Genomic DNA, 22,634 nt, shown 5'->3' on the forward strand with positions numbered 1-22,634 from the left:
CGTTCACGACGAAATCAAGAAGCTTGGAATCCACCAAGAACAATTGAGAAAACCTCAAGGAATTTTATTAATAAAACTGAATGTTTCAATTACAAACGTTTATGAGATTATTTATAGACTGAAAAACAATCAAACCCTAGTTGAACTCCTAATTAAACTAGAATTTGAAAATTGGAAACATAAAACGTGCAGGAAAAGTAATTAACTCAGTTGGACTACAAAACGATGCCTTTTTAATCTCCTTCTGAATGTCAACTTTAGGTCTTCAAAATCAATCCTCGGAAACATATTATAGTAAGGAAACACACAAGGGAATCAAAAGTTACGGACGGTCAAAGTTGGAAACTGAAACTTTAATTTCCAAAAACTGCAACTTCAATTCCGATTTATATTTGGATTCCTTCGAACACGTTCCAACTTCTCAAGGAACTCTTCTGTAAACCGTTCTACGTCACTATCTTTTGCTATTTCTTGTGCTTCATCTCAATATATATTGCTTTGAACAAATATGCCTTATACAAACACCTATGCTTTTTAAAATCTTTAGATATTTGATATGCGTCTAAATTCAGGTTATTAGGCCTACACACATACATTTTTCACTTAACGACGAAATAAGTTAGATCAAAACCTAACACGTGATCACAAAAATATTATTCCGAATGGGATCAAACTCAAAAAATTATGAGTCCGTACAAAATTAATCGCTAGACTATCATACAAATGGTTCACAGATACCTACATGCCGACTGTATAGACAAATAAAAAATTATTCACAACAATCCAAATTAGTCAAAAGCGAGGATCCGCAAAGTCCCAAAATTCTCATGTCACAGTTTTAACGTTTCCGTTTACACACGCGAAACGCAAACCGCAACATGCCGCAAAACACACGATGTGCATTTCCCGCGTACGCCACCGGTTCCGGATCTTCCATTTTGTTTGGATACTATGCGCCCATTTTTTCAGTGGAGTTAGTGAAAATTATTGACAATAAAACACTAAATATTTTATGATAATTATTGTAAATCCCCATCAGTTCATTATCATCATCTCTACAAACCGGCATTTGACGCCGTCGGCCGCCGTCAATGTGTTCGCCGGTAAAAGATTAGTTGTCCTACGGTAGGGGCTGAACCACTTGTTCTGCATGTACCGATTCTTTCTCCATGGCGGTATAGACAGATCTCTGCTCTTCAGTGATCTCCGCGTCGCATCGCACATCGCCCTCACGATCCTCTTCAAATCCTCGCTCCTCCCCACAAAAACCATCGGCAGTGACTGCATCAACATCGAGTACTGACTCGTCGGCCTCGCGATCTCGAACTCGGAACCAAAATGGAGGTCTATGATGTACCGATTTTGCCTCGTTGAGCCAGTAGTTGATTGGATTACCACGTCGAGATACTCGTAGCTACCGGCGGTGATCCCCCCTGAAGAGTCCCATTTACTCTTGCAGATCGCGGCATTGTGACCGAATTCTCTAAGAAAACCCATCACGTTACGCCTTAGCATCGTTTTCTGTGATCGCAAACACGAAAACACTTCCACCGCTTTCAAGACATGACTGAAAAGTAAATTCTTATAAGAATCCGCATTGCTGTTAATGGTCGATTTTAGAATTTCCAGCACCAATTCCACAGAGTCGGTTACAGAGTCAACTCGGTCCGAGTCTGAATCGTAGCCCTGTTTTTGAGTATCAGTGCCCTGTTCAAGAAAACCGTGAAGCAGTTCAGACAGGCACGGAGAATCGTCGCCGGGGTGTTCACTTCCGCTGCTTACCGAACTGGGTTGGCCATGGCCGCCAAAGAGTCGAGCTCTTGCCTTGTCGTCAAGCGGGTCTGTGACTCGCTTGGCTCTCCATAGGCCTGCCATTTACCGGTATGTGTATGTCTATATGACTATATGATGCTATTTCAAGAAGCTTTGGATTTGAATGTGTGCATATATATGCTTTCTGGTTATGATTGTTACTGTTGTTAATGGAGTCGAAAATGTTCTCTTTAGGGGAATTTATTTTGGAATATTCGTTGGAAGTATTCTCCTTTTGATCTTCGAGAGGTTTATTAAAAATTGGAGTTGGAGTTTAAATACGTGGAAGAGGATATACCCGGATAATATCCAGACTGGGTTGAACACGTGGCAGCATATCCAACGGCACCTGGGGGTTTATTCGGTCGCGGGTTTGGTGACGTGAACGGATATGATTTGCCAAGTGTAGGGCTTGGTGGGGTTGGGTTGAGTTGTTTTTCCTGATAATGGGTGTCTGTCACTTTGTGTGTGTTTGGAAAAACGTTTTTGTTAATTTGCAATGCTAGTGGTTAAGCTGTGAGAAAAAAAACTGGATTGATAAATTGGCCCAATGAGCTGTACCGAGTAACAAATCCAGATACATTTGCAGTTCGTATTTACGTAGATGGGCTTTTACCAAAGCCAGCGCCCATTTTGAAATTAAGGCCCAGATCCAGACCAGATCTTAGACACCGAAGAGTCCAAGTTCAAATAAAAAAACAATCATGGGCTGCAAATATTTCAATTCAACATTCTGGCCATGGGTAGCCACCCAAGGCCCGTTCTGTAAGACAATACAATTCATGAATTCAAAAAAAAAATCATGGACTCTGTAACTACAAAGAGAACCCATTTATTATAGTTAGGCCCAATCATAATCAGACCTCAATTATTACAGTCAAATTTAAAGCCCAGCCCATGACAAAACCAATAGACAATAGTGGTTGCACATGTTTCAGACTTCACCCAATTGGGCTCCTTCCTCCTAACTTCACCCAACGGCGGCGTATATAAAGTTTAGAACTTTTGATACAAAGTGGTGGACTTGGACTCTTTATTTTATAGCACGTGGGCAGCTAAAGATTCATAAAACCTTCTCCCTCCATATATCCTTGATTTCATTAGTCTGTGATGTAAATCCTCACCGCCAGTCAACTCAAAACCCACCGGTTTACAACAACCTTAAGGCTTAAGCCGTTAGTCTTACAAACTTATGGTTTTGGACAAGCCACCGACTAATTTTTTTTTTTTTTTTTTTTTAAAGATGTATTACTTATACCTTAATTTAATAAAGGAATAAAAACTAAATAAAGCAACGAAGGTTTTATTTTTTGCCTAATAAATTAACCAAACAACATTATTTATGTGGAAGTCACATAAACGTATTCCATCAGCATTCCCTTTGAGCCAATAACCGACACTCATAAATAATAGTGTTGGCCTAGTGATAAGCTGGATGCTATCATTTCCGAAAACATGAGCTCTTACATATAAACTTTTTATGGATTTGTCCAGCATATGTTACGTTGTTTGTGAGTTAATATGCATAACCGATCGATTTACCTGGTGTGGCGTGCGCCCAAAATGAGACCACAAGTCCCATCATAATCAAATTTAAAAATAAAAAAAAAAAAAAAACCACCGGCACTCTCTTTGACCAGAAGTTAGAGGGAGAGTCATGCACTCATAGCTAGCTAGCTAGTAATGCTCTGACCACCGGTACACAATAGCCTTGTACATCTGTACATTTAATAAACCTTACAACCATGAAATCCTCGTGACGGAAACATTTCTTCATTCTCTGCTGATTTTTGTTGAATACAATTGTAATAGATTTAATGTCGTTCAAAATCAGGACTATTTGATGAGTGGCAGTGGTGCATAGAATTAATGATTTGGGTATTTAGTCTGATATAAATTAATGACCAAAGGGTCGGTGAATGAAGCTGATCACTGCTCTTCTTCAAACATCAAGATAACCCTAAGAAAAAGTGTCTGAGAAAGTGACTTAAAATGAAGCAAAGCATATATGCCTGCCCGGCTGCCCGGTCAGCCATGCAGTTTTGTTTGAAAATCAAAGTCCAGATATGAATTTAATTCTATGGATACATAAATGCTGTTTGGTGTCATGTATGGGGGGATAGTAATAACTTGCTCAAATTGAAAGAAAGAAACATGACCAGAAAACTTGCCTTTCTCTTTGTGTGAGAGAAAGCATTGTTTACCTATAAAGAAAGTCCACAATGCAATGCATGCACACCAAAGAGTGTTAATTCATTTATATGGTTTGTTGTCTGTGAGACTGTTACTGCTATCTATCTTTGCATGTATGTTCTTGCAATGTCAAGACTAATATCCCATTTCAAATTTGCATACGAGTGGTATATAAGTAGTAGCCTTCCACTACTTCTCACATAATAACGCGTTTTTCAGACTTAAGAACCAATAACAATGACTCATGAATAACAAATCTGTGCATACGCGTGACTCAAACTGGATAATATCTTTATGTGTTTCAACTTGAATTTCCAACATGCATTTGTTGCACCAGTTACCTACTCTTTTAACCTTATTGAGAAGCTTCCGTATTCTCTCTGTTTGAGTGCAAAATTATTGGACTTCTACGGGGACAACAAGAATCACACACAGAAAATCTTGTTTACAGGGGCAATTACCAAACCAGAATTAAAAAATGACCAAACTTATTTGATTCCACTGTGTAGATAAGTGGATATATAATTGTTTTAACATAATTAATGCAAATTAAGTTGCATTTGTCAAATTTAGATCTGTCAGTCATTTTGTTCGTTTTTATTATGTTCTGTAATCTGCAATCTGATGTCTGGTTATGACCAAGATTTTTTTTGACAAAAGAAACTTCTCTTCTGCCTTTCTTAATTCTTCTCTCATGTGTTAACATGAGGTGCTGTGTAATAATTGAGGTTATATTCTGTGAATATATTAATGTTATAGACTTATAGCATAATATAACTATGATCAAGTGTACCCTTTTCACCTTATGCTTAAAACTTATCAACATTTATTTCTTTTTGATCAAGTAGAGTGGTGGGTAGGGATCTGAAAGCTCCGCAATTCATTTAAAAATGTCAAGTCTATAATTTGAATATAATGATTCGGGAGATGTGACACATTTTATTTAACTATTTCAAAAAATTGTCCTATTTTTTCATGTGAATAGTAGATTCTAAAAAATTACGGAACCCTCAAATCCGATGGGCATGAGATGAAATGATTGCGATAAATTAATCATGTTGATACTCGTAATTAGTTGAATGACCTTATATTTAGCTAGCTTAGCAATTATCAAGAGAAGTCAACTTCATTAATACAAATTGATAATTACCAATTATCATGAAAGATTTAGCCCCCTTTTTTTTCTTGGTTAACCAAATCCCACTAATGTAGTAGCGGGAAACTTATTCTTCCTTTTCTCGAAACCAGTAAAAAATAATATTAATATATCTATAAATAATAATAATTTATTTAAAGAATATATCAATGAATAATAAAAATATTACTTTTATAAGATATTTTATAAGGAGGAGTAATTTGAGAACTAGTCGGTCTGATATGTGAACCCGACCAAAGCCGGTTTAAGTTGGGAATTTAAAGCAATCATTGACCGGGGATGGACCGCTTGAACACGTTACATTATACATTCTTATTTTTTTAAAAATATATTTTAGGCAAAAACCCAGTACACCTTTCTGACAATTCTATTAATTTTTTTTTTTTTAAAAAAATCTGACAATTCTTAAATAATTTAATGGTGAAATTTGGTAAAATAATTAACTGGCCAATGAACGTACGAGTTTTTAATTTACTTTGACTTCTTAAGTTTTTACCCAAACAAACCTTAAGTTGACTCCAATCATTGTGGTATATAAAACTCCATTTCTTTCTTATACAATACTCAATTAACAACAAATTATTATAAACTCTTTTTTTAATAAAGGTGAGGGGAGATTCGAACCCGAGACCTCTATAAGATATCATACACACGACACATGGGTGTCATCTGAGCTGCTCGTGGTTTTCTAAATTATTATAAACTTAATAATGATAGATTAGTGGAAAAAACTTTATGATTGATAATTTAAGCCTAAGGGTCACATTTTTCTTTTCAGGAAAAGTAAATTGGTCCAAAATGGACATCCCCCAAATAACACTATTCTTTGGCCATTTCTTTTTCCTAAAGCTCCTTTATTATTTATCATGCTTTTGTTGCATTTGTGAGTGTGTGTTGATTGATATGATTGAACTCTAACCCATTGAAAGATGCTCATATAGAATATTCATGTAAAACAACAAACACAGAGAAGTAGTTAGTGTTGATCTGACTAATCAAACCAAACCCAGTAACCAAATTTGGGTATGTATTTGGTAATCACATGGTATGATTTGTGTCAAAAAGGGTGTATTTGGGGAATATTTTCCATTAAAAACGATAAACCCTAAAACCTGGTATTTATGCACTACAAAAACGCTAGAGCAATCAAGCATTGAAAACCAACACAAATCTATTCAGAGATGCACCATTCGAACAGACTGTGCAAAGCTTGAGCGGACTGAATATGAATTTACAACTAAATATATAATCATTCTAACAATTTCCTCATTTCCTTTCAAATGTAAAGCAATTAAGCAACACACAATTGTAAAAAACAAAAATGTTTTTCTTGGTATACAAAATGACTGATGAATGTTTCAACTTTCAAGAGAAGAACTTGAAAGAGAGAGATGGTTTTGTGCCTTTGTGGCTCTGTACTTGTAAAAAGAAAAAAAAAATTGAAAAAAAAAATGTGAACTTTCTTGTTTTTTCATCTATTTAAACTTGTGCACAAAGCAACCTATACCCTTCCCTCATCCTCTCTTCATCTCTCAGTCCCTCTTTTAACTTTTTCTTTAGCTTTTATGTACCAAACAAGGTTTCCTTCACATATCCAGTCTCTTTCTCTTCACTTGAAATACAATTAATTTGAAATCCTGAACTCATAGTTTACACATTTTGAAGGAATCCCAATTCTTCAAACTGGGTTTTTATATAATCCTTAAATTCATTAGTTTTGGGTTCTTGGAATTGTGCGGTCATGGAGAATGAGTTCTTTCTAAATGCAGGAATCCCACTATCAGCACCAATGCGATTTGGGGCAGCTTCAGCTACTCAAATGCCCAATTGGCAGTCACTCTCATCAGCCATGGAAATTCAAGCTACAGAGCTGAATTGCTCGACGGAGGCAGTTCCTGATTACCTTTTCAACCCCAATTGGGAGAAGTCAACTGATCAGGGTGGTCTCCATTTTGAGTCTGCTTTGAGTTCAATGGTGTCATCACCAGCTGCATCCAATTCCAATAATATCTCCAACGAGAGCTTTGTGTTCAGAGAATTGATCGGAAAACTGGGTAACATTGGAGGCAATTCTGGTGAGATCTCGCCACATTCACAGACCCTTTTGGCATATATGGGGGGTGGTGGTGGTGGCAATAAAAGTACCAATACTTCTTGTTACAGTACCCCATTGAATTCACCTCCCAAGCTCAATTTGCCAATTGAGAATATACCCAGTTTGGGAAAACCCATGGTTTTGAATTCTACTGTCGCAGATTTCACCGCCGACCCTGGGTTCGTTGAGAGAGCTGCCAAGTTCTCTTGCTTTGGTAACAGGAGCTTCAATGGCAGAACAACCCAATTAGGGCTAAGTAACACCGAATTAGCCTCTAGATCTATTCCCAATCCAATTGTGATGAACAGTAAACTATCGCGGGTTTCGAGTAATTCTTCACTCAACGCAGTAGGATCTCAATTGGGAAACAATAATCCAACACCACACGAGCGAATTGAGTCGAGAAATTCTTCCTCCCCTGAAGCTTCGACAGTCTCCGAGCAGGCTCCGATTGGGGAAAGTGGGTATAGGGCCACCAATGATTCCAATTCTAGGAAAAGAAAAGCAGTTCCAAAAGGAAAAGCTAAGGAACCTTCACAATCCCCATCAAACAATGCTTCAAAGGTAAAGTTTGTGAAAAGTATTTGTTCAAGAAAACCCAATTTCCCTTTTTAAAATTCTTTACATAATATCTTTTACAACTGGTAAAAAATTCAATTCAGGTGTCCGAAGCCAATAATGAGTCCGATTCAAAGCGAATCAAAACAAATGAAGGCAATGGAAGTGCTAAAGCAGAGGAGGAGTTAAAAGGAAGCGATTCAAGTGGTGGGGATGATAAGCAAACAAAGGCTAATAACACAAAGCCTCCAGAGCCTCCTAAGGACTATATTCATGTTAGAGCAAGAAGAGGTCAAGCCACTGATAGTCATAGTCTCGCAGAAAGAGTAAGGATTACAACCCAATTGAGTGATCATTCAATTTAAGGCCAAATTAAGATTTTTATTTTACTTAATATGTGCATAATTGTGTTTCTCTATTAGGTTCGAAGAGAGAAAATTAGTGAAAGAATGAAGCTTCTTCAGGATCTTGTTCCAGGTTGCAATAAGGTTAGTCAAATGTCATGAATTTTGAGAGAATTATAGACTCAAATTGCATCATCATGGATTTCATTTGCTTATATCACCATACAAATGTATATTTTTCCACCATAGGTCACTGGGAAAGCTCTCATGCTTGATGAGATTATAAACTATGTCCAGTCATTGCAAAGACAAGTTGAGGTAAAAATTAATGTCCATGATCATGACTAATGATGTAGATTTTTTTAATTGATCTTCTTAATCATTATCTTTTTGTTGTTTTTAAATTTGGCAGTTCCTTTCAATGAAGTTAGCTTCTGTCAATACCAGGCTGGATGTTAATATGGATAGCATATTGTCAAAGGATGTAAGTCTGTATAGATCTTAGGAGAACGTCCTTTTCTTTTCAAAATTTCATTAATTTAATCTGTCTTAACAATAATTCTCTCAACTTTTTTTTTGGGATTGTTTCAGATATTCAAATCAAACACTTGTTTGCCAAACCCAATATTCCCATTAGATTCCTCGGCATCGGCCTTTTTCGGCCACCAGAGTCAGCAAAATCCAGCAGCAGCACTGCATAACAACAACATTTCTAATGGGACAGAGTCCCCACTAGATTCTGCATTGTGCAGAAATCTTAACATGCAATTAACTTCACTTGATGGATTTATGGACAGTGTAGCTCAGGTAGTCATTAACTCTAATCAACAGTACTTCACAATTAGATATAATTTTTGTTTCCAACCCTACCATATATGTATAAACTATAAACCAATCTCTCTGTTTTTGTTTCCTTCAGTTCCCAACATTCAGTGAGGATGAGCTTCAAACAATTGTGCAGATGGGTTTTGGCCAGAATCCTAACCAGGAACCTGCAATGCTGTCACAAAGCTTCCATGGTATAGACAAACTGTTAAGAACCCTAGTAATGCTTGATTCAGAACCCCTTTTTGTTTTCTTTAATTGAGTTGTTTATAATGAGAAGAATTCTGTAATATTGCAGGTTCAAACCAAGTATCCAACATGAAAACTGAGTTTTAAATCACAGTTTTTACAGTCTGAATTCAAGATCCAGAAGGAAAGGAAAAGCTGCTGTACATACAAGAAATTGAGCTGGGACAAGTACCACTGCTACTAATTCTTATATTTTATCTTATTATTGTTTTTCTCCATGATTTTGTCTACTAATTCTTTTTTTTTTGGGTGTTCTCTTACAAGTGTATTCACTGTAACTAGTACCAACATCCACATATGTATGATATAGTGCTAATTAATTAATCAATGAAGAGTTTCTTTCAAGTCTCATTTTCTCTACTTTGGGTAGTTTTTTCAACAAATCATTTTCTGGGTTTCTTGTTTTTGGGTCACATCAATTACATGCTAGATTGCATAATCTGGGTGGATATGATCTGTGAGCTTTTGTTGTAACCAGCTGTATTTGTCTCTTAAAAAGTCTAATTTAAGTGATTAGGACATTGGGATTGTCTGAATCAGCTGGAGTCAAAACACCACAATTTGTGGGAGAACAATTCCACAGACACAACTCTTTTTACTGTGCAGAGAAAATCAGTCAATTAAACAAGGATTGCAAGTTAGAACTTAGAACTATTCCCTTAATTATATATATCAGCATGAAATGAAATTAAAGAATCCCAGGTTGGCAGTGGTAAGATTGATTCTGACTACAACCAATGAATCAAAACAACTTTTATAAATAATCACCACACGCCATTACGCCAACTTACAATATTGAAAAGAAAAAGGTCAAATTATGTAGTGGAGTTCAGGTATGGAAAAGATACCCTTTTTAATTAAATATGTAGACTAATCTTTTCTTCATGAGAGGTTGTTAGTAAAATCCAGTTTCTAGTGTTTAACAAAAGATTTCAGCACTGCAGGCTTTCATGTTATTTTATTGAAGGGTCTATAATTGGTTTACAGATTAATCAACATTAAAAAAAAAAGAAAAGAAAAAAAGATGCTTTGAATGTGGTGTATCATGTATGTAATAACGACTTCGCGATAGCCTATTCAGTTATCTCTCCACATTTAAGACACATAATATTCGAAGTCGAAAATTCAAATCAACCAATTGAAATATTTTCTTTTGAAATATTAGTTTCGTAAGCTTGTACCACTTCGGAGCCCTTATCCACATGGAATTCGACCGAGTCGTACATATCATTAGCGTGATGCAAACTCTTATGCTTGAGGTTAATGTTGACTCACCCATTCAAAAGGCATATTGCACTCCGTAATTAGTTGATTAGTAATAGTAATAGAACTGTTCATGTGACAGTGCTTGTCCTTTTAGAGTCTGAAAAGGCCCAATCATAACGCGACGTGTCTAGTGATTGATCATATTGGGTAATCCTGTTTTTCTTAATTAATTTGTTTTTGTTAATTTTGAAAGACTGGGGGTTATCGGTCGGAAGAAGATAAAAGCCAGTCTAGGCTTCGCTAGCTGGAATCCAATCCAGTCTTTTTCAAAGATTGATCACTTTCTATATATTTAGCCTTGAAATATTATAAAATCATCACTCTTTCTTGTCTTATTATAAGAAACAATTAATTTAATGTTTGAAGTTGAAGTTTACCTATTTAGCTACTGGTTTTCTTCTCCATTTGAAATTACCCTGATGGGTTGGTAGTTCTTCAACACATACTTTTTCTAGCATTCAACAAATTTCAAACCGTTGAAATTGAAAATTTTTGTGCGCACAGATTCAACAGTTCGAGTTTAGACACATATCAGATGTCAAAATTATAAATTTATATGATGTAATTCTGATTACCCAAAAAAGGTTATAACCATCATAACCTGTAGATTCTTAAATTCAAGAGAATCGAGAGTCTAATCTCGTGTTCTTTTCACTAATGTGACTATTAATTTTTCTTGAGAAAACAATGACAATGATTCACATACATATATAAACTTTATTCTTCTTACAAGCTACCTATGGTAGAGGAATTTATTGGTGGATAGTCATAATCAGATCCTGAAATCCAAGAGTCCTTAATGGAAGGAGAAAAAAGCTTTTAGATTCCATAGTGATGAGGTTCAAGGTTTTTTCCCCATCAAAAGGACAAGAAAATGAGGCCCTACCCTACAAAAGAGAAAGAAAGAATGATTGAAACAACCGTAAGGTCGTTTTTTTTTTGTAGGGTAATATATATAATGATGATTAGGGTAGGTGCCCTATATATTATTATAAACTGTCACTGTTGTTATCTCTCACACCCTCTTCAATTAGGTCCCTTTTTTACAACTTAAGGGAGCTTTTGTTTTTTGGAATCTTTTTCAGTTTGGTTAGCTTTAACCAATATATGTTGGTGGTTTTGCTTTGTGGGGGGAAAAAAATAAAACCCATCATTTGCTTCACCAAACTTGCACTATTTTCAATTTTTCACGCTCTCCAACTGTAAACCGTGTTTGTTTTTTCCTGCATTTTTTTTAATGGCTGTGTCCACCAATTGCCTTATCTTTCCAATTCTCATATTAATTTTTCCACAATTTTGTTATATATATATATTTGGGTTGATCATCATACGCGTTTTATTTGTCCAACACCAAGATTTGTCCACAATTTTATAGTAATATGTCATGAGAAATTTGTTGGGACGTTCTCTGTGCACGACGCATTGTATATGTTCGGGTGCAATGAAACGGGGTAAAACCATGAGACATGATGAAATTTCAATTGAAATGTGAAAATAGGTAGTAGACATAAATGAATGACAAAAATTAATTCAAATGATAGATTCTCGTTAATTTTGTCATACACTTAGCCAAGTCCAAATTTTTGAAAAAAAATAAAAACTACAATCATGATGATTTATAGTGCTAATCTATGTGCATAATCAATGTGACATATATACAGTCAAGGGAACAATATGCTTGCTCCTTTTCCTTTTTTTTTTTTGTGTGTTTTGAGATTTTCAAGTTTGAAAATCGTGAGGCATGGTCGTGGGGTCCTAGGACTATAAGTTCGTTCTGGACCATTTGATTGCGATCAGTTGATTGATTTTTTTTTTTTTTTTTTCATGATGATGATGATGAAGTAAACCTTACCCCTTTTATTTTAACACTTCACCAGAAAGAGTAATAAAAAGAAGAAAGAATGTCCTCAATTCCTCATTAACAACAGTCAGACAGACAGTTAATCTAATTTTATTCTTTTTCAAGCAAACGAAAAAGTCAACGAAATTGGAAAATAATTGTTGGATATTTTAAGAAGTCCAAATCATTAATTAACCCAAAAGTTTTACTCCTTCTCTTTTCACAAAAGAAAAATAAAAACCAACAAAGATTGACATGAGTGGTAAGGGGTTTTGATACCTTAAATAAGGTATTGGGTTCGAGTCATTATAGATGCATAAAACTTTATTGGAAGAGATTCCCGCCTCTGGCGCAAGGCTTGTGCTCGGTTTTTATCAGAAACTTGTGATTTAGTTTTTGATACAACAAGTAAGGGGAAACAATTCTTAATTGTTGGTACTCATCAAGCCTTTTGTCAAGTCTTTTTTGTTTTTGATTATAATCTAACATTTCGACAATTCAGTTCAACTAGCTAGGTATATTTAGTCATTAAAAAAAAAAAATGCTAAACTAACCGACGAAATAAAAGGATTGATTGGTTGTAGTAGTCTTGGATCTATGAAGCTCCTTGGTTTGGACAAATTAAGGTCATGTCCGTTTCTAGCGGAAGCTACTCCCCGACATTTTATTTTATATGTTAACAGCTGCCAACCAAACCAAGACTTGTCCATTTCTGTTTTCTTTTCCTTTTCCTATTTGATTTCTTCCTTTAGTTTAAATCCTCTTAATTGACAAAATGGGGGATTTGACCCTATTCCATCTATGTGGATTGGTAATATAATAAAATGACCATCCAGAAGCTGTTTTTGATGTATTTGGAATATCCATCCACATAGACATTATATTAGATAACACCGAAAGCATTAAACAGGGGGAACATCCATCCTTACACTCGAGTCATTAGTTGAAGTAGTAAAGATAATGTGTATTACTCTGATGATCGGGGTTCAAATCCTCCCTCCACCGTTTCCAAAAAAAGAAGCCCTTGATTGATTCTTTGAAAAACGTTTTTATCTAGGCGAGTCAAGTGATTGGGCCCATGGGCTTTGATGATCATTCACAATCCATCAACAAAGATACTTCTTCTTTGGGCCGAACATGTTAATCAGGCCATAACTGATAGTCCAAGTTGCAAATCCAACAACACTTGTGGCCCTGGGCTTTGATGATAATTCATAATTCTCTCTCCCTCCCAACGACACATACACAGAAATACAAAATACAATGAAAGAAAGGAAGAGAGAGATCTGTGTATTTCTATCGCTACTTTACACATTTCTGCATGTCTCGACCTCCTAACAACGAGTTTCAACAATGGTGGAACAATCAGAGAGAGAGGAGCCACGACGAAGACAACGATCACCACATCTTGTTAGAGAAATCCGATAACACTACCTTCTTGACTCTCGAGATCCATACTCCGACTCTAGATCCCACGGTCCAGAAGTCCAGCAACTCGCGACCTCCCTCGCCTGGCTTGGCTTGCAAACGCATTCGTTTGCCTCCTCCGCACCGCCAATAGTAGGATTTCCGCGTCGCCGACAGATTCGGTATCGTCGCGGCTCTATTGTGCGATCAAATTCTTCCTGATTTTAGTCGTTCTGTTACTATGTTTCGAGTTAGTTGCGTATTTTAAGGGATGGCATTTCAGTGCTCCTTCGGCGGACGCCGCGAGGCTATAGCGGAGCTTATTTATGCCAAGTGGCTGGAAATTAGGGCCACGTACTTGGCGCCGCTGCAGATATTGACGAATGTGTGCATTGTTCTTGATTCAGTTGGTGGATCGTATTGCCTTGGTTTTAGGTTGTTTCTGGATAAAATTGCGGCTGTTGAAACCGGTGGCTACTGTGGAGTACACGGGGGACAAAGTAGAGGAGTATCCGATGGTGCTCGTGCAGATCCCTATGTGCAATGAGAGGGAGGTAAGCAGATGTAGGTTTCTGATCTCCTTTTTAAACTTAGTTATTCAGAATCTCATATTCAACTTATTCAGTTAAATCGTTGATTAGAAATTGTTAATTATTTAAATTCAAATGATTCAGTCATATTCATTAATTAGTTTTCAACGATCACTTGATCTGTAGGTTTGTAGGTGTAGCTATGTTTAGTGATTTTGAATCACCGAGTATTTTCAAGTGTAGCTGTCTAACATTTATTGTGAATTAGCCAGAGTCATGTTAGAGGGAGTAAAAAGCTTAGGAAGAGCCAAATATTGTACAGACATCGTCTTATATGTACAGACTATAAAGCAGGAAACCTTAAATCTGCAATGAGCTGTGATTATGTGAAAGAATATGAGTTTGTGGCAATATTTGATGCAGATTTTCAACCAGGACCAGATTTCTTTTCCTTACTTCAAGGTTACTCTCAAATGCTATTTAAACCGTCGGTTTATGATACTTTTCCTCTATGTATATATCCTAAGCTTCATAAACTTTTGGTGTATGACTGTATCTTTGATTTGTATGCATGAGGACATGCTACAGCTTGCTGACAATCTGACATGTATTGTGTAGTCGTGTAGATCTGATTATGTAGTTCATTTCTAGGTTGGCTGCAATGTCTTCATATATCCGAATTGGATTTTGTTATCTAACATTTAACATATATGTTTAGAATCATGGTTTCTGTATTAAAATCATCTTTCTGTGACTTACAAATGGCAATATGTCGTAGTTCATGCTTAACTCCAATAGACGATGTGAATGTAGCCATAAAATTATATTTATCTAATTTAATGTCTAGACCATGGCCTGTTTTAACATCTTCTTATTGTTTTTTATGTGACCGTATTGAGATGTTTGTTGCATTTGCAACAGAGAAGACTTAAAGATTCTTCTCATTGTCAAGAGCGAAATTTCTTTGGCTGGCCTTTTGTGACTGCAATAGCTTTCTCTGTTGAACAAGTTAAAGTTTTGACTTTAATATAATATTGCTTTATAGGAAGATATTGAATTACTGATTATATATATAGAATCAACTCAATCAATTAAATTTCTGATAAAATCAATTTGATCTGGTAAACTTATTATTAATGCTAAAGTTCTTGCAATCATTACATTCCATGCCATTGTTGAATAAATTTCAGTTTATAAGTAAAATAGAACTCTATATAGGAAAATTTCAAAACCTTTTAAGGTGAATATGTTGCAACAAAACTTTGGTGAGAAATAAGACAGTTTTCGAGATATGATTCATAAATCATAATTAATGCCAAAAATTGACAATTGCCATGCATGGATGATGATCCAGCAGTGGGTCATTACCAGTGTTATCTTTGCTGAGAAATTGTGATTTATGCAATATTGGTGAATCACCATTGATGGTTGATGTTTTGGTTGGTGACGTTGGTCTTGAAAAATTGCACTTCCTTGAAGAAAATTACCAGTTGAAAAATATAAGCTTGACATTCCTGATACAAAGATGCAAGATGTGTAGGTGGCTTGTACCGTAAAAAGTGGGGTGTGTGAGAATGAGAGAGGAAATAGTTTGTTGGTTTTTTTTTTGCTTAAAATTTTTATTTTGTAACACTTGGCCTATATCATTTTTTTTTGTTACCTATTAGTCCTTTCAAACTTGACCCTTTTCCTTGTCTCCTTTTTCTTTGGATTTCAAATGGTAGGGAAATGAAGATCTAGCATTGGTACAAACGAGGCCGGCCTTTGTGAACAAGGACGAGATTTACTTACAAGATTGGCAGATTGCAAAACATAAACTTGTCATTCCATTTTGAGGTTGAGCAACTGGTCAATGGAGTGTTTATCAACTTCTTTGGTTTTAATGGAACCGCTGGTGTATGGAGGATTAAAGTTCTTGAGGAATGCGGTGGATGGTTAGAAAGAACGACTGTTGAGGATATGGATGTTGCTGTTCGTGCTCACCTTTATGGATGGAAGTTCATATGCCTAAACGACGTCATGGTGTGTAGCTTATTTTTCTACTTAAATTTTCTTCACAAATTCTGGAAAACCAGTGTTAAAATTGATAAATGACTCTTGTTGCAGTTTCTTTGTGAACTCCCAGAATCTTACGAGGCCTACAAAAAACAGCAGCATCGCTGGCACTCGGGGCCCATGCAGTTGTTCAGATTGTGCTTCATGGACGTACTTCATTCAAAGGTAAGTAATTTCATATAACTTTGTTTGTAGTCAATTGAAGTTCTATCTTAGAAAATTTTCCCGTGTAGTGTTAAAAATAGAGCAAAAAACTACTACTAGAATATTTTGTCTGAGAAGAATTTGCAACTATACCAGTGTAGTTTAGGGTCAGGCCTCAGGGAAATTGAAATGATTGTGTGGAACATGTCACTCTCTGTAAAGAAAGGTTAGAAAGAACTTGGGAGAATAAATTTGACTTTAAAGATGTAAACTATGACTGAAAAGTTTGACTTAGTTTAATAAGGTGTTTCAGAATATATTCTCCTCTTTGGCATTCAAGCGGCTTAATAAACTTGAAACTTGTACACATATACATACGATGTCTATCTTGAATATACTTCCAGCTCCACGGTCATTCCCATTTATAGTTTTCTACCTTTTATTTGAAAATACAAGGTCGGTTACCAAATTCAACGCTATGATATCAGGACTGTTTCGGTTTGGTAGTTCATACGAGTGGATAGTTACAAAGAAGCTTGGAAGATCTTCAGAGGCAGACCTAGTTGCCTTTGCAGAAAAGGAATCTGAAACCACAAATCTGCTTCTGTCCTCCTCAGAGCCTGGCCTGGATGAGCTAAGCAAACTAGAGAGCTAAAATGGTTGGGAAAACAAATAGAAATCGTTTGCACAGGAAGGGGCTTACCCTGGCGTTTATTTTGTTAACTGCCTCAGTGAGAAGCTTGTTATCTGCCCAAGGAATTCACTTCTACTTCCTATTATTTCAAGGGATCAGCTTCCTTGTTGTTGGTCTCGATTTGATTGGACAACAGGTGAGCTGACTGTTGGATTCTAATATATGGATATTCCTTTAAGCTCTCTCTTCAAGAGTCCTAGCCATGGGATGCTGGGAGCAGATCCTCTGTCCTGTCTTCATCCCGGTTCGCAAATTTGAGCCTTTTTTCCAGTTAATACTTGCTCGTTGTGATTCTTGGTGCTGGTTCATCCATCTATTGGGTTCATTGATTTATACTGAGCACGTATTTGTCATCTTCTTAATTACTAATCAGGAAAAAATGGACCGTCACATCTTATGGTTGTCGACTATCAAGCCACATGTTTTTGGCTAATATAAAGCCAGCTGAGGAGGTGTTAAGTGATTGGTATGCCTTCAACATAAAGGTAAGAAATCAGTCCCTCTATGTGTGGGTTTGTTTGATGTAATACCACTTTTAACTGTATATTTGTAACAGATGAAGGGGCTAGGCATTGCTAAATTATTAGTTTAATTCTTTAAAAAATTGTTTAAAGAGACTACAGACTTGGTTTCCCTTTTGCCTCGATATTGCGACCCTTCCCCATGAGCGTGGTTATTTCCCAGGAAAAAGCCTGGTGGTAAAATTGTTGGGTACAACCTCATATTTTTTTTTTTCCTACGGCAAAGCCTGGTGATTTTCTAATTACTGTTAAATAAAAATAATATCTTTTAAAATTAATTTTTTTATGTAATATGAGATGAAAAAAATATTATGTAAAAAAGGTTGAGTAGAATATTAATATAAGTTATTTTTAAAGCAGCAGTAATAAGAAATTCTTTGTTAAGTAGAATTATAATATAAATCATTTTTTATAGTAAAACTACTGAAAAATGTAAAATGTAAAATGAAAAATTCTTGAGCAGAATAATAAAATAAACGTGGGTCCCACCTTGTATTTATAAACAAAATAAACTCAACTTTACAATGATAACGTCTGGCGCGCGTAACTTTTTTTTTTTAAGTGCGGATCCGCTGGATTAGTGGAGCAGACCCGTCTTAAGCCTCTAAGCTCATTATATTGAAAAATGACCTTTTCCTTTTCATATTTTTTTATCAAATGACCTAAACCATGCGAATAAAAGCTCAACAATTCCTGTATAAATTATGCAATGACTGACACCATCGATGGGATCAAACCACCTAATGTTCATTCCATATAGCCAGATTGTCATAAATAGAGCACTGCTTCATTTAGAAAAAATTAAAACCACCGGAACAAAAATGAGGAAATCCCCAACATGCATTACATCTCATTAACATACAGTAAAAAAACCTGCACCGCAACCTATTTCTGATGGTGGATTACCGCAAGATAAAATAACTTAAGCGGCAGCACCAGCCCCAGCACTACCCTTGCCTTTCTTTCTCTGAATCTTCTTCATATAGAACTCCAGTTCCTTACCTTCCAATATGTACCTATTGATATAATGATTCAAAAGGATCCTTAGCATATATCTCATTTATGACCAAAAAATAATAATATTGATTCAACTTTTAAGAACCATGCATGTAATTCATGCTCACCCATCAGCTCTGCCACATTGACCTGGACGGGATGAAATACAGGCCATCAATCTACCAGCACCAAATTGCTCTTCAATGTGGGCATCAAGTTTACGATCCTTTTGACGCTTTTCAAGCTTCCTGATGACATGGTTGCTCTTCTTAGTTTCCTCGGCCACAGTTTCACCCTCCTGTCATTGATCATTACCACGAAGTTAGAAGGTAAACAACACCTGTGCACAAAGCTTCTATAGTGGATAAAGTTCAGTAACACAAGAACACATACCAGGTATATGACCACTAAAAACAGTAGAACATATAAAACTAAAAAAGGGAAAACAACAGCCAAAAATACAAGTTCTCGGCATGTTATCACCAAAGCAATACAATAACACATACACAATCAACCATCCAACAAAAGCACAAGGCATTGAAAACTTCACGTATTGTAAATTTATAATTGTAGCAAGAAGCCTCACCATATCCTTGACTTCCTATTATGTCAACATTTATATGAAAGAGCTCATCACTTCTATAAGAACTAGAAAACCCTTGGGCCATAGGCAATCAACATTGTTCAAATGCTTTTTCAGTTATACCTCTCTGCTAAAAGAGATATGAACGCAGGCAGGTAAAACCAAAAAAGAACAAAACAAATTTACAAACAGGAGCTTAGCTATGAGTAATCAAACAAACAACGTACATGTTACCCCCTAACATTTCACAACTATGAACAGCCACAGTGATACAGTTAGGTGCCCCACGCAAATAAACAAATGGTGAAATAATGCCATAGATAAACATAAGCAATCAGATTTGATGTTCACAATTGGGAAAAGGAAAAAAGCAATGGCTAACAAGAACTAACATAGGAAGCCATGAACATGAATCCCAATTAATTATCAGAAAATATATCAATCCATATTGGCTAATGGGCGGTCATTTTACGATTTACATGTGCTTTTTGCTAATCGAGCTTCACAAAAGAAAGTTATCTTATTCTTGAGGCTTAATTTTGTCATCTTTATGAGTTCTTCATTTACAAGGCCCAACTACCGAGTCACATAATGCAAGCTTCACCACTTCGCTTGGAGACCACATTTGTCTGAATAATATTGCTAGGCTATGACTTATAGGTTTATCCTGTCTTTCTTTCCAGTTTAGTCAATCCAAGATCTATTAACTTCTAAACTTCAAAACAAAAACAGACCATAAATTGCTTTAGTGGGTATTGTGTGTTAAAAATAAATATCTTGCACCCAACATTATCAGCTACATAATGAAATAATCACTTAAATGATATATCAAATATGGGACCAGTAGAAAAATTAAGAACCCAGATCACAGGTTGAAGTACAAGATAAACTTAAGTTTTACACAAATAGCATACCTCTGTTGTTTCTTTCTTTGCTGCCACCTTTTTCTTCCGACCAATGTCAACACCATAGTGCTGAAGGTACCATTGCCTGAATGGAGCCGCATCCACTTGGACAATTGCACTCTTGACAAGAGTTTGTGTCCTGACAAGTTCATTGTTTGAGGCATTGTAAACCACATCAAGAATACGAGTCTTGCGGGTAACAGCTTCACTGCCCCAAGAATAATTCCCAGTGTCCAACCTCAGGGCCCTCCACTTCACATTGCCTCCTCTTACACGAACTCTCCTGACAGTCTTGTTGCTTGAGAGCTTAGTATTTGCAGACTGGCGACCAAGCTCATACCTGAATAAAGAAGACCGAATTGACAGGCATAAGCAAAGGTTAGGCATAACTGACAAAGATCGTGGAAAACCATCTAAACAAAAATGCTAAGGCTTAAGCTGGAAAATGTTTACAAATGAAAACCAAATCAAACACAAAAAGGCTGAAACAGTTCAGCAATTGCAGGGCAACAAAACACAGAAATAATTTCTCAGACGGTATTCAATATCTACCCCCTTAACAACTTGTTGGATCATTTGAAGGAATAAAATAAAAATGAATTGAATACAAAAGAAACAGCTATGTAAGTGTTATTAAGTGTAGAGTAGACCAGATACTCTTCACTTAAGTTCATTCGCAACTTCAGTGTAAATTGTAGTGTGCTACAGAAAACATTTGCTCACTAATATTCACTTTCTTTGCCACTATTTTCTCATTGAAGTGCTCAATTATAACTATACTTCATAATAACTTTTCTTTACGCAATTATAGCGCATTAAAGTTAATCATGAAACCATGTGGTTGTCTCAGCAAAATTTATCTAGATTAATTCTGGAAACATAGGAAATTAGCAAAACAAGACTGCATATCTTACAACAATGAGAAATTGATAATTTCACTGGAAAAAGGATCGATGACTTCAACACTAGATAGCTATAGGTTAATCTAGTAGATAAAATAACCCAACAAGAACATCTAGGCGATGTGCGTCACTGCATTCGGTCACCCTATCATAAGATACCAATCACCAGAAAGGGATGACCTCACACAAGGTGATGTGTTGATCTCAGAAACAATAAAATTTATCTATGTACAAACAATGAAAGGAAGGAAAGCTCTATCCAGAGAAATGTAAAGAAAACTAAAATCTATAATATAAGTGATAGTTGATACCTAAGTTGGAGACATGTACAAACAATGATAACTAAATTACAAATGAAGCTCAACAGATAACAGAGCCATCAATTTACAGGCATTTCTGCTTATTTTCGAGTGCACATAACACACTGATACCAGCAAAACGAAAAGACTGAAACAGACGAATCTCATATTATACAAAAGTGAATCATTCTTGTGATTGCTGAAATTCAGAGAAGAGAAAAAAAAAATAAACGCATAACAATGAACCGTAGCCTATAGAACAGACAATCAAACCAGATCAGACACTTCATAACTTTGCAATGCTTACGGACATTTGTAAACAAAATAAATTCAACGAGGCTTAAATTCTCGTGATTGCTGAAATTCAGAGAAGAGAAAAAAAAACGCATAACAATGAACTGTAGTCTATAGAACAGACGATCAAACCATATCAGACACTTCATAACTTTGCAATGCTTACGGACATTTGAAAACAAAATAAATTCAACGAGGCTTAAATTCTCGTGATTGCTGAAATTCAGAGCAAAGAAAAAAATAAACGCATAACAATGAACTGTAGCCTATAGAACAGACAATCAAACCAGATCAGACACTTCATAACTCTGCAATGCTTACAGACATTTGAAAACAAAATAAATTCAACGACGCTTAACACAAATATACACGACATTAGATAAGGAGATAGTACTTTCGCTTCTTCCTCCAGGCTTTCTTCTTTCCACCGGTGCTGCGCCTCTTGTGCATGGAATCTCTGGAAATACCTGAAAAACCAGGCCAAATCCATCGTGAGAAGAAATCGAGAACATCGAGAAATTAATTAGAACTGTACGCATTTGAATCATCGAATGAGAACACTCGATCATATGAGGCAATAGATTTGACAGGCCATACCCATCTTCGCTGAGCTGCTTGAGTGAAGACTCCTTCCCTCTCCTCCGCACGCAGCCGCCTCTCAAAACCCTAGTTGTGCCCTCCCCATTTAGACGAAGGATCTTAACGTCGCACAAGAGATTTGAATTTAAGAAAGGGTATTCACGTCATTTCGAGATGGAGCGAACTGCGCTCATTCATTCTTATTGCTTCTTAATTAAATAATTTTTTTAAAAATATCGTCCAAAAATATGTAAATATTTTTTTAAAATATTATTAGAAAATATGTTTGAATACACATATACCTAACTTCAATTGTCCATCAAACCACCCCTCATTGACAATTAAATAAATTCTTAATAATCAAGAATATTTAATATCAGCACAAAA

The 22,634-nt window shown here is 36.0% G+C and overlaps 3 protein-coding genes and 1 pseudogene across 3 annotated transcripts; 2 read left to right on the forward strand and 2 right to left on the reverse strand.

The window, feature by feature from the left end:
- Positions 1 to 639: 639 nt before the first annotated feature.
- LOC119991880 lies at positions 640 to 1,995 on the reverse strand. Its single transcript, XM_038838392.1, has one exon. It carries the CDS (start codon positions 1,873 to 1,875, stop codon positions 1,036 to 1,038), a length of 840 nt encoding a protein of 279 aa, XP_038694320.1. The 5' UTR covers positions 1,876 to 1,995; the 3' UTR covers positions 640 to 1,035.
- Positions 1,996 to 6,649: 4,654 nt separating this feature from the next.
- Positions 6,650 to 9,583, forward strand: LOC119992095 (transcription factor bHLH62). The gene is made up of 8 exons (XM_038838720.1): positions 6,650 to 7,820; positions 7,919 to 8,140; positions 8,237 to 8,302; positions 8,408 to 8,476; positions 8,571 to 8,642; positions 8,750 to 8,965; positions 9,078 to 9,177; positions 9,282 to 9,583. Exons 1-8 carry the CDS (start codon positions 6,903 to 6,905, stop codon positions 9,317 to 9,319), a joined length of 1,701 nt encoding a protein of 566 aa, XP_038694648.1. The 5' UTR covers positions 6,650 to 6,902; the 3' UTR covers positions 9,320 to 9,583.
- Positions 9,584 to 13,477: 3,894 nt separating this feature from the next.
- LOC119990378 lies at positions 13,478 to 17,273 on the forward strand (annotated as a pseudogene).
- Positions 17,274 to 18,415: 1,142 nt separating this feature from the next.
- On the reverse strand, positions 18,416 to 22,404 carry LOC119991601 (40S ribosomal protein S8-like). The gene is made up of 5 exons (XM_038837950.1): positions 22,266 to 22,404; positions 22,063 to 22,135; positions 20,183 to 20,513; positions 18,814 to 18,983; positions 18,416 to 18,705 (listed from the first exon to the last, which is right to left on the reverse strand). Exons 1-5 carry the CDS (start codon positions 22,267 to 22,269, stop codon positions 18,612 to 18,614), a joined length of 672 nt encoding a protein of 223 aa, XP_038693878.1. The 5' UTR covers positions 22,270 to 22,404; the 3' UTR covers positions 18,416 to 18,611.
- Positions 22,405 to 22,634: the final 230 nt, after the last annotated feature.

This window comes from Tripterygium wilfordii, chromosome 22 (genome assembly GCF_013401445.1).
Source record: "Tripterygium wilfordii isolate XIE 37 chromosome 22, ASM1340144v1, whole genome shotgun sequence".
Taxonomy (NCBI): domain Eukaryota; kingdom Viridiplantae; phylum Streptophyta; class Magnoliopsida; order Celastrales; family Celastraceae; genus Tripterygium; species Tripterygium wilfordii.